Consider the following 25,225-nt stretch of genomic DNA (forward strand, 5'->3'; position numbering starts at 1 on the left):
ATTGCAAAATTAAGTGCATAACCAGTCAATTTTCCTGCTTTTAAAAGGAACTGAAATTCAAGGTGCTGAAGTGCTTTCCAGACTCAAACAGTGTTCTCTTGCTTTTCCTCTGGCCGATTTTTGTCTCCCTCTAGTGATCACAAGAAAAATTTAGTCTCAAATTATGCAAAGGTATCAATGCTGAATAATAGGTTTAATAATCAAACAAGCTCTACAAGGAAATGTCAAGAATTTTGGTTGTGTTACTGTGTGCAGCCTTAACAAAAAAGAAATCTTCAAGAAGCATTTCAGCTCTCAAAAGCTAACCCTTTGGCCTGATGATGAACATCCAAGTGAACACTACAATTCTAAAGTACATCTGAATCTTTGAATCTCACTGATGCTGCTGCGCCCTTGATCAGTCTTTACTCTGAACTGCTGCAGCAAGAATACCCTACTGTATAAATGGCTAAATTATTGTAAAAAGTTACTTGTCCAACATCTTTAGTCACATTGGGTAATGGCATGAGCAAAAAATGGATGGCAGGCTGAATCAATAAATGGTTAAATGTTATGTTCTGCAGAGGAGGAAAAAAAAGAGGTGTACAGTAATAAAGGCAAACCATTTACATGCATCTGTAAATTAAATACTAACACAAACTACTGTATTAAAGTTCTCTAATCTGAATTACATAATATTTTTAAAATGTTTAAATGCAAAATGTATTATTAAAATGTTAAACACAGAAAGTTTGTATACTCCTAATGTCAAGGATAAAACACAAAAATGTTTTTTTGGCAAAGCCTGTCAAAAGAGATTCACAAAAGCAAAAAAACACCTTAAAAAAAAAAAAATCACAGACCATAAAATGAGATATAAGATAGTTTACTGGCTCCAGCAAGATTAATTTCTGAGTGTTCTGCAGCAACAGCTTCATGTGATACATCGCACTTGCCAGATGTTTTCTCACCCTTATCGTGGTTTGAAAGCATCCTGTGCTACACAACACTACTAGCCAGGTGAGCGTTGCTGCTTCAATAATATAGACGATCACACGGGTGCAGTCAAGGGTGTGTCTTCGCCCCAACCACAACCAACCAGCCCCACACGCGCCCTTTTTCTTTTTTCCCCAGAATGTGGTTGCAACTGTTGCTCAATAAAGAAAAAAAAAATGACAGCAGAGAATGAAGCTGAGGAGTGGAAAAAACAAAAGCATGCACTGCAACGGCCTTAACTGCAGCAACAGTTACCGTGACAGTTGGGGAGGACCTTCATTGCACTGTCATAAGCAGACAGTCTGTAGCACGTGCCCCTTGAACCACACCTTTTGCTAGACAAAACACTCTCCCCATTCAAGACATCTGAGAGCATACTGGAAAATAAAACTGATTTCCACATAAACGCATAACTACGCCCTTTGGAGACAAAGATTTTGCTTTCGTAGGTGAATCCTGATTTGCTGCAAAGTAACTCTGCAGTACACGTGACACACAGTTGTAACAAGCGGCTGTTTCGAAATAAATCAACCTGCATCACTGACAAGCCCCATTCAGTGACTGTTGTAAGCAATCACTGTGTGGAAAGGACCATCAAGAAGACCATAAAAAACTCTGAGGTGATCCCACTTTGAGCTGGGGTTTCACAACAGATGAAGGATATGTGCTTGAGGCACAGGAAGCACTGACCTGGTTGATCTCCTCCTGTGTTGATTTGAGGGACTTAATGATGGTCTCCAGCTGCACCTTGCCAGCCTGGATGCTCTGCTCTAGCTGTGCCTCCTCCTGCTGTAGCTGGTTCAGGTCTGCCTTGGCCCGACTCAGCTCCTCTTCCTGGCTTTGCAGGCTGGACTCCTGCGAGTGGATCTGTGCCTGCAGGGAGGAGATCTGAAAGGGTACAGAGGGGAAGAACAACAGTCAGCTCTCAGGGGGGGGGAAAAAAAAAAAAAAAAAAAAAAAAAAAGATTACACGTGTGGCTCTTTCCACGGTGTTCATATGCAAAATCAAAATAAGTGGAAAGCAGCAGCCCAAGCCTCAATGTTTTGCCCCTCACCATTTGGGACTCCTCTTGGCACTTCTGTCGGACATCATTGAGCATGTCCTCCAGCTTAGCCTTCTGCTGGTCCATCTCCTCCAGCCGGTCCTGGGCATCTTGTTTCTGGGCCTCCAGCTCCTGCAGGCTGCAAGTCTCTCTGTCCAGGTCATTCTGTAGCTCCTGTTAAAGGGGGCAAGAATAAAAGGATAATTAGGAATGCCCCCCAAATCGCCCTTTTGACTTCATATTTTTCTCCCTAGGTACTGAACACAATTACTCTACTCCAATAGCAGTAAATAAAATTCCTCACCTGGACCTCAGTTGACTTATGCCTGATAGCCTCCTCCTTCTCCCTGATTTCTTGTTCCAGTGTATATTTTTCCCTGTTCATAAAAATAAAAAGTTAAATAAACTCCGTAAGATAAATTTTCCCACTACACCACCTCTGTTATTCCAGTACAACTGAGAAAGGAAAAACAAATAACACTGAGATGATGGAGAGAAGGTTTACCTGAGTGCATTCCAGTGTGTAAAAGCAAGTGTGCTGATGCAGCATGAAGAGCAAGTAGTGAAAACAAAAGAGATTCACAAAATAAATATAGTAAAGAAGGGCAGAAAAAAGCAACACAAGGATGGTGTGTGGCTGGGGTATCAAATGGAATGAGTGTTGTATCCTCTACAAGAAAAATCCACCTTTATGTCTATTTTCCTTTGAAACGTGCATATTACCACCAGCTTTCTATTATGCAGCCCACATCTAAAAAGACACCATTCAAAAAAGGAATACACCCACACAGTGGGTTCCAAGTTCCACCACCAGCACAGCAGTGACACTGAGGTAAAACAAGATGAGTCAATGTGGGACTACAGGAGACTGCAAAAAGCTGTGTAATGTTATAAATACTGTGAAAGTCACATGCTTTCATCCTTCCATGTACATTACATGTCAGTATATGAATACTGTTGAGTCACAGCGCCATCTATAGTGATGATACACACACACACACACACACACACACGAGTTGCCATTTCCCAACCTTCATTAAGCTGACAAGTACTTTTCATTTACATTTACCTGGCACTTTCCTCCAAAGCAGCTTACAATGTAAAGATACCTACAGCAATATACTCATTCACACAGCTGAGTAATTTTTACTAGGGTAAAGTAGCTTGCTCAAGGAAAGAACAGGGGGTGGGATTTGAACTTACAATCTCTGGGTTCATAAGTAGCTGCTCTAACCACCATGCTATCTGGTACCCACAGCAGGAAGGTACTGTACACATAGACCACTGTACTGTATAGTACTGTATTGGAGTGCATAATACTGTACTCTACATACATTCAACAACATAAAATATTCAGATTTATAAATGGGTAAAGTTTAAAACTTTCGTCAAGCACCAACAATTAACTGGCATTAACTAGACCTCATGAAAAACTAAACACCATAATATAAAAAAAAAACACACACACACACACACACACACACACACACACAATGTGTTGCACCTTGCTTGTATAATCATAAGCCTTTCTGTCTGCACTGGTAAATACGAACGAGAGATAAGGACGTTACATCCACTCAGTCCTGTGAAGTTCAGAATGGCTGGTACTGGTCTTCATAGCAACACTAATGCTAAGAGAACAAAGGATTAAAACCACACAGCATGCATACAAACACTGCATCACAGTATACAACGAGGAATAAGTAGTAAAGCATCCTTTCAAGACAGAACCACTCACCCAACTTCAAAGTGCCATTCTGCCTTTAAAAAATGAGTAATCTAACCTTCCCCCAGCTATCATCACCTAAATTAAACCGGCACACAGTCAAGTGTTACCAAGTTAATGCACCTGGGTTACACACTCACTCTGCTCAAATGCTGGCATGGTTTCTGTAAAAAGTGAGGACACTGAATAGATTACTCTTCCAGCCATGTTGGAAGTTTTTTTTCCTTCATTTGTAGTGTTGAAAATGTAGCTTTCAAACAGTTGCAAATGCAGAACAATTACGATCTAATGTCTGACTTTAAATACAAAAACAGAGTGGAAATAAATCCTTATGGTAAATACCCCAGACCTACTTTATACTGTTTTATTACTGAAAAGCTCCCTAATACTACTGAAGCACCAACAAGCAGATACCAGAACTGCATACCTCCAGCAAAGAATATCCACTTATAAATGTCAATACCATATTTATGCTGCTGAGAAGATTATTTTTGCTGCAACTGTTAAAAAACAAGTATGTAACAGCCTTTTTTTTTTTTTTTTTAAATCATACCCCAAAAGAACACGAGACAAATACTAACTGATATTTTTCTGGAAACTGTGCTTTGATGTAGTACATACGTAAGGAATGATAGAAAGAACAAAATGATGTATGAAATAATCTAAACAAGGTACAGTGGGATCAAAGGTCATACCAGACATTAAACTACTTAATTTAATTTGTGAGCAAGGACTATGCATGCATATATGTCCTTGTATGGAAGAGAGAGAAATTGCTGGCTACCACAATAGTAAAATAAAGAAGTTGTAGCACACTCTCTAAAGAAAATGAAATCCTCTTTGCTAACTGCATATGTTTGATATGAACCTGACGGAAAAACTGACACAGAACCTCAAAAGCCGCACTGCAGCAGGCTGGGGTTAACGTCTCCGATAGTGACTACTGCACCATACTTTGGCAGCATGCACACGTTCTACATACGGCGAGTTCAGATCATCTAGTAACATGATTCATCTGATGTGCACTGGCTCCAGAAGTAATCCAGTGGGAGCACATTTCCATTAACAAACTTGTATGTTTGTAATGCTTGTAAGCTAAAGCAAAAAGATACACACTCAACTCATTCACCAGGTTATAAGAAACCCCACTCCAGCAGACAGCAGGTAGGTGTCGAGGTCCACATACCTCTGCAGCTGTGATATCTCCTGGCTGATGTCATCCAGCTCTTTGATCCCAGTGAACTCGCCTGATCCCACCGAACTGGTGCTGTCCTGTGGGCAGAGGATGTCAGCAAAGGTCCCTGTACCCCATGGCGATCACACTGCCACAGCACACAGGGAAAGCAGTCGGGGTTGGTGGAAAAAAAAACACCAGAAGCACCAACAAAGGGCAGGGCAAGCAACAGCACTGCAGCCAGGCTGCAGAGGGGGTGGTTTTTTCACCTCCAGGCCACACATGTCAGGAAACCAAGTCACATCATTGCTCACGGCACCCACCGGGTATTCAACACAAATGCTTTTCGCCTTTACAATGAGCCATCAAAAGCATTTGTCAGACTTAAATTACATACCCATAACTTGAACATTATTGCCTGATACAGTGATTTGGTACAGAAACATCAGCAGCATTAAAAATTCAAATAAGGAAAAAATATTGAAAAGGTTAAGGTTTAGCGCAAAAAAAAAAAAAAAAAAAATTCCACTGCAGAGGTCTTGAAACTAGGGATCTCTTGTAAAACACAGAACTGAGAATATTCTAATACTATGCATCTCACCTTGTAAAAAAAAATGTTAATATTCCTAGAGATTTAACAGAAGAGCCGTACAACAAAGTCCAATACTGCTCAGTGAGTAAATACGTTCCCATATTTGTCAACAGGTGGCACTATAAACGTGAAAAGCAAAATGTTTTATTTTTTTTTTTTGCTATAAATTGTTAAAACAATAATTGAAGTCATCTGGGAGGTTTTGCTCTGTGCTGCTAAGAGCACCATAAAACCATTTAATACAGGATTACCGAAACCCCAAACATATTACGCTGTCTGGATACAGTTTCTCAAAAGTTCATTCAGATTGTGAGCATTGCATTTTTCACAGCATAGGATGCACTGAGTTTCAGAAATGGCCCACTAAGTGTGCAGCATGTTACACTACACACAACCTCCACTGAAACTAAAGTGGTGAACAATGACTGCACCCACAGCAGAAGCAGGCATGCAGTATATGGTAAGACTCCTGTGTCTGGAGGCTATGAACCTATGAGTAGTATAGCTATGCCTCATCCCGGGTATTTATTAATTCACTAAGGGTTTTTTGAATAAAATGATACAGAAAAATTTTGTCCATGCCATGTGCTGTCTTGGCCTTACACAACTGATCAGAAATGAATATAAACGGCTTCACTGAGGACATTCAGTTACATTATGTGGTCCACTGCCAGACAAAAAAAAAAAAAAAGACCCCCCTAGATTCAGCCCTCCAGGACCACAACTGAATAACGCTGTTCTTCAACGTGAAAGAAGTGGTTTTGACAACTGTTACTGTAAGGGTGACTTTAACTTATACTAAACTCATCTGACGACAGTAGAACACATTGTCATTCAAGCGAAGTAAGCGATGTAAAGGGCATTGTAAGCCTACTAGGGAAAAATGCCCAAAAGACAGAGGCAGGGAGTTGGTGGGATGAGAGAGAGAAAGAAAAAAAAAAAGGCCACCATGCAATGCAAACACAAGTGGTGACGCAGAGTTACTCACACGGCGCATGTCAGTTAGAGCAGCCATTTCAGATCCTACTGGAGTCATATACCCTGAAAGGCTCTACACAGGAAGACAGGTGACAGTTTCACACAAGGCAAAGCAAGAAAAGCACAGGAAGGAAAGCTGAATCTCAGTCAAAAAAGAGGAGTTCCAAAGTAAGATGCAGAATGATGGTGAAGACTAGAAACATACTACAGTGATACACAAGATACAGTCTGAATAAAACAACATAAACCAAATTACTTCTCTCCAGAAAATTACTTGATCCAGCTCTGAACAAGATTTGTGTTTCTCAGAGCTACAGCAAAGCACAATTTCCACTGTTTACACAAAGGATTGTACAACAACAGGCTCCGGTATACCCATTTTCTCTGACTGATCAAGAATAAGGGAAACAACTGTTTTTGCTGTACTGGAAAAATTTGTACTTACAGCTACAGGCGTGCCCCTCTCGGAAGGGGGAATCATCTCAGGCGTCAGCACTTGGGGAGGATCTATGCCTTTGCTCACTTTCTGCTGGATGAAGTACATGGCGAGGGAGAACTGCTCCCTAGTCAGTTTCCCAATCTGCCTGGTGTCGGCCAGGGCCCTGGTGAAAGAAGGTGGTCAAACAGAGATACCCATCAATCTTCTCCATATGATATTATTCATACAGTACATTTTAAATGAACCTCCCACTGCATTGAGCATCAACTCGTGGACAATGATGACAAAGACAACATGTTAGCATAAAGATGAGCGCAACATATAAATCTTCAGAGTTACAACTGTGGCCAGACTGGAAGCCACGGCCCTAGAGCCTTGGGGGTGCACTTTCATTTTCATCTGGAGATTACTGGCACCAAAACATATACACATTTAATATGGCTTCATCAGTGTTCCAATAGACATTTGTCTCCTCGCTACAGACTTAGGTACCAAGTGAGCAGAGATGCTGCCTGACGCAGCCTAATCCAGACAAGCACACAACCTGGAGCAGTTTGGTCTCACCAGATGTGCGCCAGCATGTTTTGAGGCAGCCCTGACTGCATGAATATCTCTTTCACTTCCTGGCCACTGACAAAGCCGTCCATGTCGGCATCCGTCTTCAGGAAGATGTCATCGTATCGACTTCGGTCTGCTACCGGGACCACCCAGTTGACAGAATGCTGGCAGACAAGAGGGGGAAAGCACAAGCACTAACTAATGTGTATCCTCCAAGCATTTCATACAAAGGGATCGTTAGGGGCTTGGAAGCCTAGAGGGGCTGCTGTTCAGCCTCCCTGCCCCTAAGACTGGCAAAGACAAATACTTGATTGGTGGATGCCTTAGGTCAAGTTTATGAAAAGATATGTTTTACAGTCTCTCTGCTGCAGACATCAATACATTTGGAGACTTCACCTACATACGATAATTCACAGTAGCTATCAGTTTCTCTTTGTTTTTCTCATCGTTATGGTGGGTCTTGTATTTGTATTGGTCCCTTGAAGCAGACAGTACAAGATCTCTTTGTAATCAGGGTTGATGCTTAGGGTTATTTGTATTTGCTTTTTTATTCTCTTTGAAAACTGCAATGGTTTATGTGCCCACTTTTTCTTCCTTACAGCTTCCCTTCCACACAAGACACAATAAGAAACAACATTTTAACCAGATTAAATTAAACACATATGCTTTAAATGAGTGCGTTAAATTCACATTACTACTATAACAAACTGGGTTTTTCCCTTGTGACACAGAGAACTATTCCACATTTTTATCAAAGAATATAATTTCCTACACTTACTCATTAGGACTACAATTCAGCCTCTTTCTATCTCCAAAGCTGCTTCTATGCTGAGTCATAATCAATACAACTTTATTAATGTACATAGCGCTAAATTTATTCACAGGTTAGATGCTGTAAAAATCTTGTGGTATATATACATATATACACTTCAATAAAATTTAAAATGAGTGAAGATACAAAAAATAAGTCTCCACAAAGTCCAATTCTATGCCAGCTGTACACACATTGGCTTTAGTCAATACCATACTCCTAATGCATCTGGGAGCAATTATTGAATGAGTACTCAAAGAAAATTACATTAAAATAAATTGCAATGAGAAAAATGATAAGCATCTATCCATGCATGCAGCTTCAAGAACTGATTTGCCCTGAGCAAGGTTGCAGAGATTTGGGGCCTATCCCCGAAGGCACCAGGCTGGGGGGCACACCCTGGACCGGACGCTAGTCCATTGCAGGGTAGCCACACACAGTCATCCATTCACACACTACAGGCAATTTAGTTTCCTCCCATGTCTTTGGACTGTGGGCGGAAACTGGAGCACCTGGAGGAACCCCACACAGACACGGGGTGAGAACATGCAATCTCCACACAGGCTGAGCAGGAATTGAACCCACATGCTCTCGTACCACCCCGGCACAACGCTCACCACCGTGCCATCCAACAATATTTTAAAAAATTCATAACTTGGATGCAGATAATAAGAGGAGGCAGTGTACTGGTATACAATCTATATTACTCTTTCCATTTCCAGGAACTTGAGGAATTAATGACCGTTTGACTAAAGGCACCCACCAAAGCTAAATGAGAGAAAAATTGATTTCAAAACATTGTCAAGATCACTTAATATAGTTCTAACACAAACATCAAAATAGACCCTAAATGAAAAATTTAAGTGTGTTATACAGTCACCCTCTGAAACACACCCATTCCAGTTCCAGAAATTCGATTTTACACGGAGTTTAATACCCGTTTCAACTTACAACTCCATTTCCTCGCATTTACAAGGACTGAGCTTGGATTTTGTGCACCTTCAAACAGATGAGCACAACAATAGTCACATTTATTTACTTAGCACATCCTTTTCTTCAAACTCACTTAAAATGTTCACCTAGTATTTACCTGACATCTTTATTCAAGAAGACTAATGTTTACATAAACTAGTTTTAAAAAAAAAAAAAAAAACCTACAGTCACCCATTTATACAGCAATGTAGCACACATGGGACAAGCGGTTCAAAAAATGTGTGTGTGTATATATTTGCCCACACAGGTACAGGAATATACACTGACACCTGGAAATTTAGTGTCACCAATCCACCTGAAACATGTCTCTAGGAGGAAACCCATGCAAACACAGGAAGACCATGCAAATTCCATAGAGACTGAGCAGGGATTAAATCCACATCCAGTCACATCAGCCTAGGCACTGTGAGACTGTAAATTTGTTTAGTGAGTGCAAATTCATCTGCATTATTTTAAAACATTTATTTTACTGTTCTGCCTTCCTTTTTGTAGTGAAGGTTGAATTAATACATAAACACTGAGTATCATATGTATGTTTTGTTTTGCTTGTGAGAATTTCAGCGTATGGTATGTAATAGCTTTGAAAGAGATGAATAAGTGTAGGTAGACAGCAATACAATGTTACAGAGCATTGAATGAAGGGAAACTTCCGTTTTACGTTGTATTATGACAACTAACGTTAACTAGCAAAGGAATAATGTCCATTTTAATGTGATTTTAGCATGAATGGGTGTAACTATTGGTGATCTAGAAAAAGATAACTGCCATTATTTTTAATGGTAAAAGTTATGTCTGAGAGTTTACATTATTATTTTGAGCACAAATTACCTTGTAAAACCGTGGAAGACTATAGTGATTAAGTCACATGGAGCTTCTTGTATAAAACAAGACAATGCACTTTTACCCAGCGCACTGCTAAGCTTTCCAAGAACTGAATAGGTGGTTTGTGAAACAGAAAGCCAGTGGCTCAAACGGTCACTCAACAGTGATGTGTTGGAAGCAGCAGGAAATAAAGTCACCTTAAGACATAAGGGGTCACAGCCAGAAAACAACCAAGAAAAAAAAGACAAAATGTGCTAATATAAAGGGGGGGGGGGGGGAATCTAGAATAGCATACAAGTAGAAAAGCACAAAATGATGACTCTGAATGGCTTGCATCACACCATCACTTGATTACAAATATGGCCATTCTACTGCTAGTAATGTCAATGTAAACACAGAAAATGTCTGAACATATTCTGAATGGGCAAAGCGTATATTTGTACATGAAAAATATGTATAATGATGCTGGTTTCCTGTTTACTGCCCATCAGTTGTCCTTACAGAATTTGCCCTACGATGTCAAGTAGCCTTACATTGTGCCATACAGAGCACGAGAGGAGAGGAAACTTGCTGAATGCATGACACTTTGAACCCAGCTCAGACTAAAGTCACAGGATGTAAAGATATGAAAAGAGCCTTAGTTTGCAGCAGTCTGCCAGATGAATGCACAAACCATGTTTCTTCACAGCACCAAGGCATCAGGCCCTGCAAAACATGAAAGGACTGGACACATACCAGCCCAAGTGGAAAATACTGAAATACACAATATGAGAACTCATACTTCCACAAAATATGCGCCACTGATTGCCAGGTGTCCACATTAACCATCTGTTTATTACCAAATATCTTCAGCACATTTCCTGTGATAAATCACAGGAAGGATCTGACAAATTCCTAAATGAAAAATGTATGACGACACACAAAGCCACTTGCATTATCACAATTCAATACCCCATGCCACAGATGACTGTACTAAGAGAACAGGAGGGAAGCAGTGTACAAGCTGTAAGGCACAGCCAGTGGGACCTGACTTGTTGTGATGGCCTACCTGGGAGGACTTGAGTGTGTGCTTTGGGGAGAGACTGCCAGCACTATTCAAGGAGTTAATGCTCCCATGTGATGGGGTTGAGCGTAGGCTATCTTTGGGCGGTGGAGGGCTGGCAGGCAGCACTGGCACAGACCCAGGAAGGTTGACAGCCTGTTTCTTCCTCTTAGATGGAGGGACAAGGGAAGAGGGCAGGACAGGGGGCACAGGCTCTTTCTCCAGTGCACGGTACACAAGGTGCATCGCCTGGGAGATGGGGGGATGAATGTGAGAGAAGATGTATAGAAACAATTAGCATAGATCCAAAGTTAAAAAATGACTGCTCTAGGTTAGATGGAAAAAAGGAACTTACCACTGCAAACTCATCTTTATCCAAGTGTCCATCTTTATCTATGTCACTGAGATCCCAAACCTGATTGAGAGCGTTACAAATATTTTATACCAATTATGTAAACACACTTGCAAAACTGTAAATTAAATATTTTGATGGTTGCCACTCTTTGTGGAGACTCAGGAAATGTAAAAAAAAATGAGCTTACCCTTCCAAGCACGTCAAGAGGTAGTTTGGAGTTTATAAGTACTGGTTTAACCTTCTCACCAGACAGGAGTCCATTCACTGGGGCGAGACTTTCAAAAATCCCATCAAATTTCCCTTTTTCTTCTGGCTATAAAAACAATTATACATAAAGGGAATAATTATGCCACTATATCTATCGAAACAAAATGACAACAGTAATCAACGAGGAGAACCACCAAAAAAAATGAAGAAATTAGAAATATGCAGAATGAAACACTTTTCAAATTAATGTTCAGTACATACATTCTGTCTTCTTGCTGACTTGCTTTGCTGTGTTCATTATTTTTAATTTCCGACACCAACGCAAAATGGTTTGCTACAAAACTATGTTAAACTGCTGCAAATTAATGAATGATAATATTTAAGACTACCGTAAAGAACAAAACAGCACTAGTATATTATGTAAAGCTGCACTTACTCTTACAGCCCAGTGAGAATCACTTGAAGATGATGTACTTAGTGACGGACTGCTAGTGTCTTTCTGTACAGCAAAACACAAATTTCAAATGGATCATTTAGCTCAAAATGAACATGCAGTATGACAAAGAAAAACTAAAATGGTCAGAAGGCATTTCAAGCAAGCACATCACATGGAATCAGTTAAACACTTACAAATTTAGGAGGGGGTACAGTGAGGTTCAGGCTGGAAAGACTGACTTCTTGACCATTCTGTGCACATGCCACCAGCCTCAAAGCAACGTAAAAGCCCTGGCAACATAGGAAAAATAAGATTAGACAGTGTGAAGTGTTGGACACAATAATGCCACACTACACAGGGTAACAGGCCACTATACCTGTTTGTCCAAAAAGCCCTTTCCATCTGGATCTGCCAAGTCCCAAATCTGAGAAGAAGAAGAGAGTACAAGAAAATGTATTCCCCCAATTTATCTGTAGTAACTGTAGTATCATACTGCAAGTGTTGGGAGTAACACATTAATGTTTTTTTTTTTTTTTTTTTTTACTTTATCACAGAAATAAAGTCATATATAACATCATTGTATTTATAACAAAATTCTGTTACTTTTTACACATATGTAAGCCTTTCACTGGTGTCTGGATGACCTGTGTTCACCTTTTTATGTGTGCTATGTTTTCACACAATGCAGAATGTTATGATATGGGATGCTGTGTTACCATATGAATATGTATGTATTAAGTAGATATGTCAACAGTTGGGAAATTGATGGATTTTAAATATCTGTCAGCAGAGGGACTGTCACAGAATTTCCATTAAAATGTACTGTGTGCAATCACAGACCTTGACTACTATTTATTTTGTCAGAAATTTTTCTTTTTTATTTTTTTAAAAGTGAAAAATATTTATTGTAACTTAACACAACTCATCGTCAAGGGGAATGTGTGAGCTGGTACTGGGGTGGGCATCAGTGGAGCAATAACGAGGATGGCTTGGGGTTTTGTCACTGTGACAGGAAAAGGGTTCATTGGGCCCAATGAACATCACATCCACTTATCCTTCCTGGCTATAACCTCTTGCTGCCTTTGCGTTCTACTAAACGCTGCATTATGGCAACCACCCTGGTGTCTCTGTTTTGCACCGTCAATGACCACAGCAGTGCTCGCCACAATGTAAAGCTTTCTACATGGACTACAGGTTTCTTCTGCAAGCCCCACTTTTCTCTAGGGCTAAGACACTCTTGATCAGGGCAATCCTTCTGGCAAAAGAGCCAAATGTATAAAATGGCTTCTCTGGATAAAAGCATGATGTAAACAATGAATGAATAATTAATTTTTACATAAAAACATGTCTGAATCTTCTTTACCCAAGTTGTAAAATAAAAGCTAACAGGATCATCTCAGTATATATGTATTCCTTCCATCCTTATGACAAGGTCAGAGGTCGTTCAAGCACCTGACATGACATCTCCCCATCATTCACTATTATGAGCACTACGTCAGCAACAGGTTGGCCCTTTCGCTTGTCATTCATCCACCTCCACCTGCCTTGCATCTGTATACCTAACACCTTCCCTTGTAGAACTAGCACCGACAACTTTCCAGCCCTAGTGATACGAATAAAAAACCCCAGCTTTCTTTGTGCACTTGATTTCATGAGTTCGCATTCAGCCTAGAGTTCTTGTAGGACCGACTTGATTTGACTTGCAATTTGTCCATTTCACTCTGAGAAAGCTCCGATAAAAGCGCGCTGCAAAAGCCTCTATCTTTCTCGCAGACTCCTTTAACTCTCTCACTCATAAGGTGCAGGAGGCCACATCAACACTTTCAATACTCAACTTGTCTTTGTTCAGAGCTCATTTTTTCCACATCTGAGCAAGCAAATTGATTGTTTATTTAGCTACACCCAACCTGGCCCGGTCAAAGGCTCTATGTAATCAGTGAATGCTAAATACGGGGGTTAATTGTTTTCCTGCACTTTTTCCATCATCATTGCAAACTTTAACACTTGATCTCTTGTGCTAAATCCCTTCTTGAAGCCCATCTGTTCTTCTGCAAGCTCTTGTTCAGTGGCTGATGCAACGCACTTCAGAAAGATTCTTAAGAGTATCTTACTGGAAAGCCTGATCAGTGATATTGTCCAGTGATCTGCACAGTCTGTTGCTCCCAGTTTTTTCGGAATCAGAATGAAGACACAATGGAGCTAATCTCCTGGCCATTGTCATTCTGCAGGATCTTGTTACAAAGGCTGGTAAAAAACAATTGTGCTCACACTACCAGCCTTAATCAGCTCAGCAGGAAGGTTATCAATGCCCAGTGCTTTTCTGTTTGGTAGATTTTCGATGGCGTCAAATTAGTTAGCAAATTAGTCTTCGTTTCCTTGAAGACTACAGACTAAACACGAAAGTCTAATCATAAGCTCAGCCGTACCACACTCCAGGACAGAGCACCACCTTCACCTGTGGTGATAACCAACCTTTCCCAAGGTGATGTCAGGGAGCCCTGATTTCTTCAGGAACAGTGCTGCTTCTGTAGGGCCCACCCTTCCTGTATTTCCTGGGTCAACCTGTAGCAACATATAGACACATAGACAATGATGTCAGAAGCACTCCTCCCATCTTTGTACATTCTGTTTTTCCTGCAGCTCTACAAAAGTCAGTTCAGCATCAAAGTGCTATTCAGTCATGTCTTAAATTGAAACGAGCTGAATTCAATGTATATATAGCAACAACTTAGTGCGGAAACAGCAAATTTACTGTATATACACGATAGCCAGTTTTTACATAAGCTGACACTATTATGTGCATATCTATCACATAAAAAGGTTCTTCCAGTGGAATATTTTTCTTGATTATCACAGAGGAACATACAGAATTATTACTTCCAATATTGGAGAATTATTTTGACTGCAGAAATAAATTTACCCTACCTTTTATTGAACACATGTATAAACAATGCATTTTCCTAGCATGCTAGCACCAAGAAAAATACTTAAGTAATTGTAAAAACAATGTAAAGATAATTGCAAGGATAATGCAACATTAGCACCAACAAGGATGCTGTAGAAGCATTCAACAGTGGCAGCCAGTACCACAACTGTGTGACATCATTATAATGTATTTACACTAAACCAGATATATTCAAATAAACAAAAGACACAAAACTGTGCAATGGAAAAGCATACAGGCAGTCCACAGATTACAAACAAATTCCGTTCCTAAGTCTGTTCTTAAGTTGGATTTTTCCGTAAATCGGAACAGTTAGGTATGGTTCGTGTCTAACATCAGTTAGTCAAATTTTTTGTCTTAGTATATAGTGTACCTTTAAATTCATAAAAGACATTAAAGAAAAACTTCCAGATACACGAAAACATATTTAATATAATAATACAGTAATAATAACAATAATAATACAATGTCATACTAATAATAATAAATGTAACTACAGTATTTATAATAGAGAGAGAATGTGTGTGTGTGTGTGTGTGTGTGTGTAGGTATAAAAAACATTTAAGAAACAAATGTTTGCTTTTCCAATGTTCATTGGCATTTCACCTTTTTCCGATTGCTTTATTATTTCCCCTTTAGTTTCAGTCGTGATCGTTTTCCTTTTCTTTGATGCATCACGATCACTTGCATCACATTTATGCTTTGGTGCCATGGTTAGGAAGGTAAAAACAAAAAAAAAAAAGCCAAATACAGTAACACGAGACACTGCGAACAGCAACAAGATCAGTGTCATACTGAGCGGGCAGGTGACTGAGTTGGGTTTTTGTGTGTGTGTGTGTGTGTGTACCCAACTGCAGGACCTTTGTCGGTACACAAGGAAGCAGGTGAGATTCATGGTCGGAGAAAGGCGTGGGTCGGTCAGTCGGGCGTGACAGTGTGACTGAAAAGAAGGAAGTCTTTGTCCTATTTCAGGCTCACATGCCCACGAGCTGACAAACCACTGTAGACGCACAATGCTTTTATGTGTGTCAAAGTAGCACCCATTTGTTATTACGAATCATTGTATGTAACTTGAAATTTTTATATAATAGGCTTAATTATGAAGTTTTCATTTGACTGTTACTTAAGGGGGGGGGGGGGTGCGGTGGTGCAGTGGGTTGGACCACAGTCCTGCTCTCCAGTGGGTCTGGGGTTCGAATCCCACTTGGGGTGCCTTGCGGCGGACTGGCGTCCCGTCCTGGGTGTGTCCCCTTCCCCCTCCGGCCTTACGCCCTGTGTTACTGGGTAGGCTCCGGTTCCCCGTGACCCCGTCTGGGACAAGCGGTTCTGAAAATGTGTGTGTGTGTGTTACTTAAGGGTGACAAAAAATTTACTTCCGGTCAGTAAGGGGGTGGTTCGTAACTATGGGTTGTACAAAAGTCGGACATAACCTGGGGACTGCCTGTATATGACTACCAAACTTACAATATGACTCCTATACTAGAGACAATAAAATTTATAGTCAGCAAAGATTGTTTGCCATCTACAGAAGAAGGTGTTCTGCATCTCCATGTGCAATACTTTCCCTGCAAACCTGGCCATGCAGGGGGTTTTTGAGTGAACCCAGCATTTCAAACAAAAAACAGTTGTGCTGTTCCCTCACCACAGCTGCAAACAAGGACTACCTACGTGCAATTACTAATATACTAGAAACAACTTCTAAATGTAAATGAACCAAACTGAACATCAGATTTTAAGTAGAAACTTACCTGTCTATAATAGTTCTCATACACTGGGTTCCCACTTGAAAGCTGGAAAAAAGAATGTTTTGGCAGTTATAACTTTTCACTACTAAAAGACTAACTAAAAGTGTCAAAACCATAAGGCAATAATATAGCAATTACAAAAGTTACTTATGACTGTCTAATCAAGGCTTTAATTCACAAATGTTAGCAATCACTGCAGTTATCTACAAGATAACGTAGAATCTGAGAACTCATGCATAAAGAAAGACATTCATTCTGTAATGCACTTTACCATGTGCATAAAGTGTGAGACTTGAAAAACGAGTATGCCCGGTTTCTTTTTTACATTTATTTATTTAGCAGACGCTTTTCTCCAAAGCGATTTACAACGTATACTATGTAGCGTTACCAACCCACACACATTAATCACCAAGGTTATTTACACTGCACATTACAATGGGTCACTCATCCACACATCAGTGAAACACACACTATCTCTGTCACACACACACTGTGGATGAACCTGAACAGCATGTCTTTGGACTGTGGGAGGAAACCGGAGGACCCAGAAGAAAAGCCACACAGACACGGGGAGAACATGCAAACTCCACACAGACTGAGCAAGGATCGAACCCACGTTCTCTCGCACCACCCAGGCTACTCACTGTGCCACCGTGCCGCCATGTTTGACCAAATAACTTTCAGTCAGGGCTAACTTTGTGTTTGGCTATATTTACATTTATTAATTTAGCTGCTGCTTTTCTCTAAAGTGAAGGAACTTATAAATATTTACCCAGCTCCAGAGCAATTTTAGGGTAAGTACCTTGCTCAAGAATACTACAGCTGGAGGTGGGATTAGAACCTGCAACCTCTGTGTCCACAGGTAGCAGCTGTAACCACTACACTACCAGTTATCCTCATATTACAGATGAAGTCAAAACATGTTACACTAGTCTAATTTGCACAATAAATTGCTAAAGCAAATAAGACACAAGGACTAATGCTTAAAATTAAGAAATTAAAATCAGACGTGCAGTGATTAATGTTGCTGCAGCACAATATACGAAAATGTACTGTTCATAGTGGATTTGATGAGAAATACACATCCCACCACTGAAGGAAAAAACTATTAAGTGCCTTCTGGTTCACTTATCGACTCTCAATCTAAGCTGAGCCATTAAAAAGAAAACAGCCAAGGGATTTCCTGTCCCAAATTATGAAACAATCAAATTCCTTAAAACATTTTACAAGACACCAAGGATAAACAGCCATTAGCACTGCACCCACTGCGATGTTCACAGATGCTTCTTAAAAATAGTGTTGATTTATTCAAATGACTAATGTAGTAAGAGCCATGTTATTTTGTACATTTTCCCCTTTATGTTATCTAGCTGTATCTATGGACAGATTTGAAAAAGCATGTAATCTAGAAGTTGTGCATCTCTACCCAGAATTTATACTGAGGAAGAAGAATTGTCTAAAATATCTAACTGAAAAACATAAATGAATAGTACAATCAAATGAAACCATCTTCCCAAGATCAAAGGGGAGAAAATAAGGTTCCATAACACACAATACGCTGCAACTGCATATTCTACAATGTTCATTTTTCCCCATCTTATTGCAAGTGCTGGGGTAACATTCTCTGTAATGTTTTAAAGCTTAAACATAATAGAAAAACCTTTCACCAACACTTGAATAAAGCTCTGCTAGTGACTCATGAGGTGGTTTAGTGTACTGCTTTAAATGCTTATGATTAAGGGGTGAAAGTGTAGGTGTGCAGACAGCCCTGAAGCTCCTGTTAGCACCATATGGGAATCGAGCACTACAAGGTCCTTCCGCCACTTAATACATTACGCAACAGCACTTCCCCAACTACTTTAAATTACACTGGACTTAATAAATGACAATGGGACTAAACAGTAGAACATTTGACCTACAGTTTTTTTTTCCCTACTTTAACATCAGGCTAAACACTGAGTATCTAACTTAAAGAACAAATCTTCTGTTGTGCATCAACTGCCTACCATTAGCTAAAGGATCAGCCACGACAGGCCTGCACAATGACTGCAGCATCCTTGGTCTATAGCTCTACTTTGATGGACATTCTGCTCTTTATAATAGACACATCCACAAAGGTCCCTTGTGACCACAGCACAATACCTAGGAGGGGGAGGCAGCCACTGGTACGTGGACTCCCAGAGGTTTATTTTTCTCACCTGCTCTGCAGCTGGGAGTTTTTTCATTTTCTTCTCCATTGTTGCCAGCTGGCTTACCCAAATAGTTAAGCCAAAAGATTCCCACTTCCACTAAAGATTCCCATTATAACTTATATAATTATGGTAGCAGTGGGGCACCACCATGCTTGAAAAATTATTATACACATATGAAACACGTTTGAACATTACCCACTTTCCATATTAAATATCTAGTTAATTTCTGGTGGGTTCCAAACTGATCTTTCTGGCAAATAGCAAAAATAGCACAATAGACCACATATGACAACTGATAAAATAAATTCTACTAAACTGACAAATAGTTTCAGTGAGCTGAAGTGGTACATCATGCACTTCCTTTATTAGACTGGACATTGACTAGAAAAGATTTATGACAACATGGCAAATTTACAGAATGCTAAGAAAAAAACCATCATATTCAGATCTGAATATTCCCAACCCTGGCATTCTAGTTCTCCATTCAATTTATTAGTTATGCTACTCAAAAATATAGTTTACTTGATGCTGATGTTGTAATCTGTAACAGTTTTGAGACTCAGCAGATGCCACTCAAATCATCAGTGTTCTAAGTGAAATATTAATTCTTTAATTGAAATAAAGAAATGTCAGCACATGACAAATCATTACTATTACTCCAACATCAATTAAGATTTTAACTAGCTACAGCCATATGAAATCACTTAAATATGCCATATACGGCACTTCAAAAACACTAACAGGGTTGATCAATTTATATCATGCTGATTTAGAGCAACTTTTTTTGTTTTTTATAATTGTTGATTTAAATCAAGTTTATTGACTTTTTCCAATATATTTACTTTTCATCAAATCTTTGAAGGTTTATTCCCACTTCCACTAAAGATTCCCATTATAACTTACATCTAGAAGCACTTGAAGACCGCTTTAAATTACAGGAAACTATCAACACACACATCATCTGAAACCGCTTGTCCCATGCGGGGTCGCGGGGAGCTGGAGCCTAACCCGGCAGCACAGGCCGTAAGGCTGGAGGGGGAGGGGCCACACCCAGGATGGGATGCCAGTCTGTCGCAAGGTACCCCAAGCAGGACTCAAACCTCAGACCTACCGGAGAGCAGGACCTGGTCAAACCCACTGTGCCACCCATATACTATCAACAGAAAATACTTAAATAAAATGAATGAAGTGACATTATTAATTAAATGACAAGGACTCTAGGATAATGAAACCAGTGTTTAATACACAAGTCAGTTTTAAACATAACACATCTAAAAAAACCATGTAAAATTAAATTACACTACAACTTTTGGATATTATGGGCACCAACAGTTTTTCTAGACCTATAGGTTACTTACATTTACATGTATTCATTTAGAAGACGCTTTTATCCAAAGCGACATACACCTCATAGAAAATACAATGTGACTTATGGTTACCTATGGCTCACCCGGCTCAATGTTCTTGTCTAGGGCCTTGAAGAGAAACACAAGTTTGCCGCATTTTCTGCGCCAAGCCTGTTCCTAAGTTTAGACTAGACAAGTCCATATGTGCTGAAGACACACACTACGCATGCAGAGCACGAAGTGACAGAAAGAAGCTGGCAGAGAGGAGCCATGGATTCCACATCAGTGAAATCACTTTTAACAATTACAATGTAATCATTTTAAACTATTTTAAAAATGTTCAAGAAAAAAATATTTTGCTAACTTGGTTCTTAAAATAAACATTTATAGTTATGGAGAATGCTCAAGATTTAAAAAATAAATAATTTAATTTAAATTGAAAACAATTCGATTTAAAATCAGATTTTTTTATCACCAACCCTGCTTTTTAATTGACTTTAGTCTTGCATAGCTTTTCAAAATACATAAAATAAGGAATGTTGAAGTATATTAAAAATTGAAGCATACGGTAACTATTGCATTATGAGTGTATTTGTGTAGACAGTTTTGCATAAGTATATTGAATTAAAGATGTAAGGAATTTGCCATCTTTAATACATCAGTACATTAAGTTCACACAGGTATTATTCTACAAAACAGCACATAAAATATACAAGTTTTATACTATAAGAGCTATACTTCGTATCATGTGAAAAATCTTTTGCATTTTATATCATCAAAGCATCACAAAAGTGTTAGGCTATTCTCCTGGTTTTGTTTACTACTGAATTGTGGGACAAACAAAATGTGGCACCTTCCATCATTTTCCTATGTTAATGGGAAACAGTTTTCCCAAGGACTGCAAATGAACAGTAAAGTGAAAAAATTTATTTTTGTGAACGGTAAGTCTGTGATGATGCTAGTTCTGATGATGCTGCGAAAGCGATGAATTCCGGCACTGTTAAACATCAACATCAGTACTAACATTGCCACCATAACCCATGCAGAAAAGAACATAGATCCACCCATCAGTGCAAACACTCACAATTCATTCGCTGTTACCACTTGCCATACACGCCACAATATTAAGTGCCATCTTTGTTTTACCTGAGTCAAGGAAAAACAGTAAGAAATAACTGAGTGATTTTCTGGTACCTGTGACTGGACGAACGAAATGCAAACAAAGTACTGATGGAAAATACTAAAATAAATGCATTAATGAGTCAACTTAGAAAATTCTAAGACAAACACAGGCCAAACAGATTCTCCTTTGTTACTACAACTCAGCTCCTTTTCTGCAATACACTAGTAGAGCTAGCAGCAGTAGAACAGACAGAATAAGAAGATTACACGGAGGAAGGTGGCTTTGTGTTAATTCGCTGAGCTAAAGTAGAAAATGCAGATAACCTCGATTTCAGTCACAGCAGATTCCAATCATGAACCGAGATTGTAATGACTGCAATTAGGAACACAAGACTACATCCCTTCCTGGCGACTATATCGTCAACATAATGGATACCTATATTTAACGGTAATGTCCCTTTTCTTGGCATACCACTCATAAATTGACCATCAGTTCTTAGGTTAAGCTTTCAAAGTCAAGAAGTCATAAACGATAGGAGTGGTGAAACAATTTATCGGGTATTGAAGCACAAAAAGTCATGTGTAGTTCTTAGTGGAGTTATACATACATACTAGGGGAATTCATTAGGCTTACGTGAACATTGGTGTTGACACACCCATCACGTCCCACTTATTACACTTTGAACAGTACACATCTGTTTTTTACCAATCCATCTGTTCATCTATTATCGGTAACTGCTTGTCCAGCGTCAGATTGCACTAGTCTTATGCCTATCCCACAAGCATACGACGTGAGGCAGGGTACGACCTCGACAGTACGCAGGTTATTTGCAGGACAGTCACATACAAGCTTTAATATACTCACACACACACACACTGGCTGAAGCCGCTTGTCCCAAGAGGGTCGCGGCGAGTCGGAGCCTAACCCGGCAACACGGGGCGTAAGGCTGGAGGAGGAGGGAACACACCCAGGATGGGACGCCAGTCCGTCACGAGGCACCCCAAGCTTTCATATACTATGGAATTAAGTTGAAATGAAACGTATGTCTCTGGGAGGAAACAAAGCCAGAGGAAACCCACATGGGGAGGATGAGCAAACTCCATACAAACTGAGCCACATTCAATCCCGAAGTCCAGGAGCTGAGAGACACCAGTGCTACCTGCTGAGCAACGAGAAATATTTCGTGGTCTAAGTTTGAGTCCATCAAAGCAAGAGATGGGGGGGGAACAATGTTAGAGATCATTTCAGCAACCATGATTAGACTGTGAGAAGTGTGACGAGTGCATGTGTTTCTGTCCTCAATGGTCAGAGGGAAACCACAGAGATATCACACACCACCAACATGACACAATGAAACTGCCACCAATAGAATAGAGCACCGCACAGTGCTCTAGACTATTGGCAAAGTGAATATTATACAGTGACTTCAATATGACTATAATGTGAACGCAGGCGCATTTACAATAATAAATGCTAAGTAATGGAGTGCGGATTATGTGCCAGCATTCAACGGCTAATGAACCGGCTCTAACCCTGAATACGTGCGACAAAGTTGGTTTAAATTAATAAAATAACGACAGCGCAGAAAATGAAGACATTAAAGTTTGTTTGGAAAAACGAGCACGCCGGTGAATCAGTGCTGTTAAAACAAGCATTTATTTCAGCACAATGTGTGGTAACTACAGTGGCTCGCAGACACTGCCTCACACCACGGTGTTTGTGAGGAATTACTTCCAAATTTTAATGGAAAAGGAGGTGTGTACTTTATGTGTGTGCGTGTTTTATGTATCCATATCCCTAATTATAATCTCTCCTCAGTCTGACAGTCCCACCCGCACCCGACACCCACCGCACTGCAGATATTATAAACACACTGACTGACACTCTCTGCAGGCAAGAGGCACAAAATCACTCACCAGCTTAGTGTTCCCGTAAGTAACAGCAGTATTCGGCACTCCTAAGTGTATCTAGGATATGTTTTATTGCGCGGAATTGTTAGCTCGGCGCCGTCCCGCTCTGCTCCTCTGCCCCCCTGCTCGAATGAATATATACTAAAGTGCTGCTATGTTGCTAACAGGCTAGCTAGCCTAGCGTAGGCCCCGCGCGCGCCGAGTCCGCCTCGCTCTCCAGCGGAAAAGGCGCCACCGAGGCTTTGTGTCACGCGCGTTCGGACCGGCGAAACCAATTCGCTCTGGCCTGGCAGCCGCTGCGCTCCGGAGAAAAGAGTGTATTTAAAAAGGCGTACCTGAGTGAGCGACGTGAGCGCAGCCATCTTCCCCGTTGCTGCGGAAATGCGCACCGCGCTCCCGACGGTGACGCGCCTCCGCGTGGCGTGAACGAGCAGCGAAGAGCGCGCGATGGCGCGTGGTTTCTTTTACAGAAGTACGGCGTTCCGCCGTGAGGGTCGCGCTGTTCCGCTTCGAAAAGTGGAAACAGTGGTTAAAAAAAAAAAAAAAAACAATAGAGAGAGAAAGTGTGACTCGTACGTGCTTCTTTAATGTTGTCAAACTGGCGCTCAGTCAGTCGCCCGCTGAGGGCAACACCGGCGTCACCACCACCAGATCTGACTTTTATTAAATACAATTGTTGAATTGAATCCCCCGTGCGTGCGTGCGTGGCACGTAATGGCCACGAAATCATGATCTGTGTATAACACCACTGAGTACTAGCGATGATATATTTAGGTTCCCCCCCCAGTACCAAGCTGTTAAACCGCTGCCTGACGTGAACTACGAAGGAACTTTGACACGTCCCACTAGATGCCAGGTCTCCACTCCTGTCCACAGTGGGGCTGATGAACCAGATGATCTGAATAAAAATATCATAGGGTGTAACGTGGATTGTGCAGAGTGCATTAAATAACTTGTAATAGAGTGGGCCCTCTACTTAAGACCTTCATTTGGACCTAGAGTATCAGCTCACGCAAGGCTTCCGGTCCCGATGCTAACCCTGGCCATCACGTCTTGAAGGCACGAGCGGAAGAGCTCGCGGGTGTCTTCTCTCGCATATCCAACCTTTCTCTCGCCCAGTCTACAGTTCCTTCCTGCTTCAAAAACGCCGCCATTATTCCTGTCCCAAAGAAACCCAGAGTTAGCTGCTTGAATGACGAACGCCCTGTGGCACGCGGCCGCATCAGTTATCATGAAGTGCTTTGAGCAGTTACTGAAAGCTCACATCACGTCTTCGCTGCCTGACGCCCTGGACCTGCTGCAATTTGCGTATCGCCTGAACAGGTCTACGGAGGATCCCGTTGCCACCGCCCTCCGCACCGCCTTCTCACACCTGGACAAGAATAAAGGGTCATACGTGACAACGTTGGTTGTTGATTACAGCTCAGCGTTCAGTAGCATTGTCCCCTCAAAGCTTGTCATCAAGCTCCAGGACCTGAGACTAAACACCTCTCTCTGCAGGTGGATCCTGGACTTCCTGACAGGACATCCACAGGCGGTGAGGCTGGGTAACAATACATCTTCTACACTGACTCTGAACACTGGAGCCCCGCAAGGTTGTGTGCTTAGCCCTCGCCTTTACTCCTTATTCACGGTGTCGCCAGGCATAACTCGAACAGAGTCATCAAGTTCTCAGATGAAACAATGATCCTGATGGTGTTGAGACTGCATACAGTGAAGAGGTTGATGCCCTGGCAGGTTAGTATCAGGACAACATCTCTCTGAACATCAGTAAGACCAAGGAGATGATTGTGGATTTTAGAAGACATCGGGGA

The 25,225-nt window shown here is 40.7% G+C and overlaps 1 protein-coding gene across 5 annotated transcripts in view; it reads right to left on the reverse strand.

Annotated features, from left to right (window-relative positions):
* Positions 1–24,045, reverse strand: part of eps15l1a (epidermal growth factor receptor pathway substrate 15-like 1a) — a 41,626-nt gene extending 17,581 nt beyond the window's left edge. For 2 of the 5 annotated variants that reach the window (XM_018728204.2, XM_018728206.2), the window contains exons 1-16: positions 23,747–24,045; positions 16,844–16,885; positions 14,624–14,713; positions 12,528–12,575; positions 12,346–12,441; positions 12,152–12,214; positions 11,696–11,821; positions 11,509–11,568; positions 11,160–11,402; positions 7,492–7,649; positions 6,934–7,090; positions 6,499–6,561; positions 4,931–5,016; positions 2,323–2,395; positions 2,031–2,192; positions 1,666–1,863 (exon numbers count right to left, since the gene is read on the reverse strand). In XM_018728204.2, the coding sequence (XP_018583720.1) occupies positions 1,666–1,863; positions 2,031–2,192; positions 2,323–2,395; positions 4,931–5,016; positions 6,499–6,561; positions 6,934–7,090; positions 7,492–7,649; positions 11,160–11,402; positions 11,509–11,568; positions 11,696–11,821; positions 12,152–12,214; positions 12,346–12,441; positions 12,528–12,575; positions 14,624–14,713; positions 16,844–16,885; positions 23,747–23,773 (1,692 nt within the window). In that variant the 5' untranslated portion in view covers positions 23,774–24,045. The remainder of the gene's footprint in view (positions 1–1,665; positions 1,864–2,030; positions 2,193–2,322; positions 2,396–4,930; positions 5,017–6,498; positions 6,562–6,933; positions 7,091–7,491; positions 7,650–11,159; positions 11,403–11,508; positions 11,569–11,695; positions 11,822–12,151; positions 12,215–12,345; positions 12,442–12,527; positions 12,576–14,623; positions 14,714–16,843; positions 16,886–23,746) is intronic. The other 3 variants (XM_018728202.2, XM_018728207.2, XM_018728205.2) reach the window with 2 other exon arrangements.
* Positions 24,046–25,225: the final 1,180 nt, after the last annotated feature.

Source organism: Scleropages formosus, chromosome 9 (assembly GCF_900964775.1).
Source record: "Scleropages formosus chromosome 9, fSclFor1.1, whole genome shotgun sequence".
Taxonomy (NCBI): domain Eukaryota; kingdom Metazoa; phylum Chordata; class Actinopteri; order Osteoglossiformes; family Osteoglossidae; genus Scleropages; species Scleropages formosus.